Genomic DNA, 3,997 nt, shown 5'->3' on the forward strand with positions numbered 1-3,997 from the left:
AGTAGAGTTTGATGGTATCCAAAATGGACTTCATTGACTAGTAAATGTTGATTAGTGCATTCAAGTGAGAGAAAACTAGTCTCTAGTGATATGTCCAAGAAGTTTGCCTTATATTTTAAAACTGGGTACACTTGTACAAAATATAATTCACAATCACACAGGAAGGACTAGATAAAATTCAAAGCATCGCCATCTGTCATTGGGAGTGACAGAATCATTGAACAACCACTCTCTTACTGCTTAAAAATAAATGACTTTTAATGTTGCTCAGTGTTATTTTTTATTGGAAAACAGACAAAATGATTAGGGATAAGAAAGAGATGGTACACGTGGTAAGTAGTTGAATTAAATCAAATGAGGAGACATTGTTGCTGAGCCCAGCAGGATCAAATGCAGAAGGCCCAGGTTAATTCCATTTTAGTAATATTTCAACCCAGCAGTCTCCTTAAGATATCCAGGAGGCCTGCAGGACAATAAAATATATTGTCAATAGGGTTTCAAAAAAAGATGAAGAATGTGGCTTCTTTCTTGGAAATCTGCAAGGAGACTAACAAAAGTCAAATGGCATTAAATTCCATGGAGTCGAAGGAATATGACATATTCATCCCCCCAAAAAACAGGTTCTACAACCTAGACAGGAGCCTAGGGAAGCTTGAAGTTTAGAGAGAACAGGAAGTAAGGCAATATGCATTCATTTTCCTTCCACTAGAGCACAAAGCAACCAGCCTTCTTCTCAAAAGGTATTACTCCTTTCTCACCACCCACATTGGCTGCCATTGCACATCCTTGACCAAGGTGAAAAGCAGTGGCCCCAACACTGAAGACTATAAGCCATATTTGAAAATGTTTCCTCAAGACTTTAAGTACAAATCCAATCTCTCCCGTATGTTCAGGGGAAAGTCTTTCATTGTAAGTTTTCCATTTCTTCATCTTTACAGTGTTCACTTGGTAGTGTCTCTGAGATTTAAATTACATTGATATGTGAATTGTATACTGAAATGTCTGGCATATGTCCACATTCAACAAATTTTATAAACTGATGTTCCATGAGTGTTGAAGGACAGGAAAGATGAACCACAACTAGGAAAACTCTACTATCTTGAGCCTCAAAGAATGTTCAAATTCCCAGAAATATTCTAAATGATGCTCAGAAGCTTCTGCTTCAAGGAAGCATCATTTTAGAACTGTTGTCTATTTTTGGAAAAGTCTTTCAAAGAAACAGAAACTTTTTTGATGAAAAAGAAAAACACAAGCATAAACAGTAACCTGGTTCCAAGGAGAAACTTACTGTGGTCTTTTCAATGGTATTTCTACCAAGATGAATTTTCCCTATGAAATGCTAGTGTTTCAAGACCATGAAAGTAATAATGGTGGACAAGAGGTTGCAAACTCAGGCTTCTCTGAGATCTATCTTACTTGATTTGTGAAATCAAAAAGAATTAGAGAAAAATGAAAACAGAGTTTTCTCAGGGCTTCACCCTCCCACCCTCCCCAACACCCAACTCCTCCTCATAAGAGAGTCTACACTAACAATAGAATCCAAGAAACAAGAAATCCAGGAGACCCATAAAGAAATCATTTAGATGAGGAGAACTTACTCAGTCGAGTGGTCCCTTGAGCAGCACTGGTTGTGGAGCGAGGGGCTGCAGTGGTGGTGGCTGCAGTGGTGGCCGCAGTAGTGGTGGCCGCAGCAGTGGTAGTCGCAGCAGTGGTGGCCGCAGCAGTGGTGGCATCAGAGGCAGCTGAAGTTAGGAGGAAAATATACAACTGAAACACTTGCGCCCCAGGAAACAAAATTTGTCCCACCTAAGTTTGGAGGTACATTCCCCGTTCTGAATTCATCTCTGCAAATGTCAATAATCCTGTCATACCCTTAGCCTGGCTACACACTTTAGCCTCATTCTTCGTATCCCTACCTTGTAGCACTGAAAGATTTGGGTTTCCCTACAAAGACTGTGACATTAAGAGAGGATACAAGGAAATACTTTCTCCCAGGGCTGAGCACAAAACACCAAATTCATATGTGTTCCGATTTTCAGGGATTGTGGCTCAGAGGCAACAAGAGAACCCTTAGATGGCTGAATTTCTGGTGCCCTCCCATGGGCTAATTTGAACTCTTTAGTTTCCACTGCAACATGAATGAATGTGAGTAGTGGGGTAGACTATACTAGAGAAGAGAAGAAAGAATAAGATCATGTATCTCACATTAGACCAATAGGATCTCCTTTCTTTGAAAGAAGCAGAATTCCTTCCCTCAGGTTCCAGCCTGAAATGGGATTATATTTGTATGGTCTGTTGTTCAACTTAGACTCCATCTGTTACAGAAATATCTAGGTGAGCCACATTAGACGTAACAGGAGACATTAATGCTATTCTGGCAAAGATAAAGTAAGTAAATGTTCCATCAATCATCCCATGTTCACGGTAAGATTAATGGCCACTATCACTCTCTACACCTTACACCAAAGCTCCTAACAAATAGGCAGAGTCAGACCCTACATTTGTAAGTTATATTTACCTCAACAAGGGGATAGATCATTCTCCATACCCACACTCTGGCCATGTTTTCTCAGTCCTCATTCAGGAGAGAGGACAGTGTTTTCAACTGGCCCCACATGGGGCCATGTAAGACATATGGTTCTGTGTGTGAGATCTGACCACAGTTTATGCCCTTATGACCAAAAGACACAGGTCTCCAACTGTGGAGGACAAAAAGAGAACTCTCCCTCATGTCTTCATGAGCACAACACACATGGCGTTGGACATACAGGACAATATGGGAGAAACCCAAGAAAGAGGTTTGGTCCACAATCTTGGGTTTCAGATTACAGAAGGAAAACACACTTCAGCCTGGAAATAAAGCATATACACCATTACAAAGAACAAAGCTTAAGGCCATCCTGCTACTTCAGCCCTACATTCTACAGTTTGCATTCCATACTCTCATGAGCTCTAATGCCGACATTTCTATATCACCTTCAGCGTCTACATTCTCTTCCATCATCTTGAGACTTCTTAATCCCTCTTTTCACACTAGCCATGTATTCAGCCCAACAATTTATGGTAATCACCATAGTAAAAAGGCTTTACATGCATCTCTCTGAATTCACAGATCACAAATTCAGACCACCTTACCTTGTCATTTCTGCTACAGGACAATGAATAATAATCCACAATTTATGTCAATCCATGCCAGAGAATTTATATTCTCTAATAATGTATAAGAAATCAACACATATTTCTATGTTCACAATGAACTTTAGAAGCATCAGTGTGGCTTCACTAGTCTTCTGCTTTGGAGTCTCTATACCCTGTCTCATATGGCAGCTTTGAGAATAAGATGTCTGGGAAAACACTCAAGAGAGGAAGGTACAAGCAAAGACTTACCAGTAGAGCTATCAGATGGAGCACTGGTAGACTCTGAAAGAGAAAAAGAAAAAATAGGTGAAAGTTGAATACTGATTTGGGGGTTAATAAGGGAAGAGAGAATATGGACAATATTGCAGGTTTTCGCAATTGAACCTTGGGCTTTCCTACACATGTTGAGCACAAAAACACGCACAGATGATATGAAACCCACAAAATCCCACAAAAAGCATAACACATCTCCATTGTGCTTTCCTGATACCAACTTCAGATGACCTTATTAAATATGTTGTCCTGAACTAATGATGAAGTTGCAATCTGAGTTTAAAACTGAGCAAAGATCTGAATGAATTGTCAAAGCCTAAGAGTCCTCTCTATCTTGAGTGGTCAGGCAAAATGGGAATGGAACAGGGTAGTGGAGTAGAGGGGGCCAGCATTCTAAGCCCCTCCAAACCTACATCCACACAGAATTTATATCATGATGTCCCCTTGCTCCATCTTATTTAAGGTAAGTATCTTTACTTACGGCCTGAGACCAGAAAGGTGGAAACTGCCACCAGTAACAGCATCACGAAGACCTTCATGCTGGTGAATTGATTAGTAGGGAGCACAGAGAAGAAAGTGTCAGAGC

The 3,997-nt window shown here is 40.3% G+C and overlaps 1 protein-coding gene across 2 annotated transcripts; it reads right to left on the bottom strand.

Annotated features, from left to right (window-relative positions):
• Window positions 1–261: 261 nt before the first annotated feature.
• MUCL1 (mucin like 1) lies at window positions 262–3,997 on the bottom strand. 2 transcript variants are annotated; one of them, XM_047743266.1, is made up of 5 exons: window positions 3,893–3,997; window positions 3,388–3,420; window positions 1,677–1,742; window positions 1,599–1,646; window positions 262–463 (listed from the first exon to the last, which is right to left on the bottom strand). In XM_047743266.1, the coding sequence occupies exons 1-5, from the start codon at window positions 3,948–3,950 to the stop codon at window positions 429–431; spliced, it is 240 nt and encodes a 79-aa protein (XP_047599222.1). In that variant the 5' UTR covers window positions 3,951–3,997; the 3' UTR covers window positions 262–428. The 2 variants fall into 2 exon arrangements, with proteins under 2 accessions (XP_047599222.1, XP_047599221.1); XM_047743265.1 differs by having other exon boundaries at window positions 1,599–1,742.

Source organism: Lutra lutra, chromosome 8 (assembly GCF_902655055.1).
Source record: "Lutra lutra chromosome 8, mLutLut1.2, whole genome shotgun sequence".
Taxonomy (NCBI): Eukaryota; Metazoa; Chordata; class Mammalia; order Carnivora; family Mustelidae; genus Lutra; species Lutra lutra.

Coding starts and splice junctions, on each gene's coding strand:
- MUCL1 (XM_047743265.1), bottom strand. CDS start 3,950: ATGAAGGTCTTCGTGATGCTGTTACTGGTGGCAGTTTCCACCTTTCTG. Junction 3,421..3,892: donor CACCTTTCTGGTCTCAGGCC/GTAAGTAAAGAT, acceptor TTTCTCTTTCAG/AGTCTACCAGTGCTCCATCT. Junction 1,743..3,387: donor TCCATCTGATAGCTCTACTG/GTAAGTCTTTGC, acceptor TCCTAACTTCAG/CTGCCTCTGATGCCACCACT.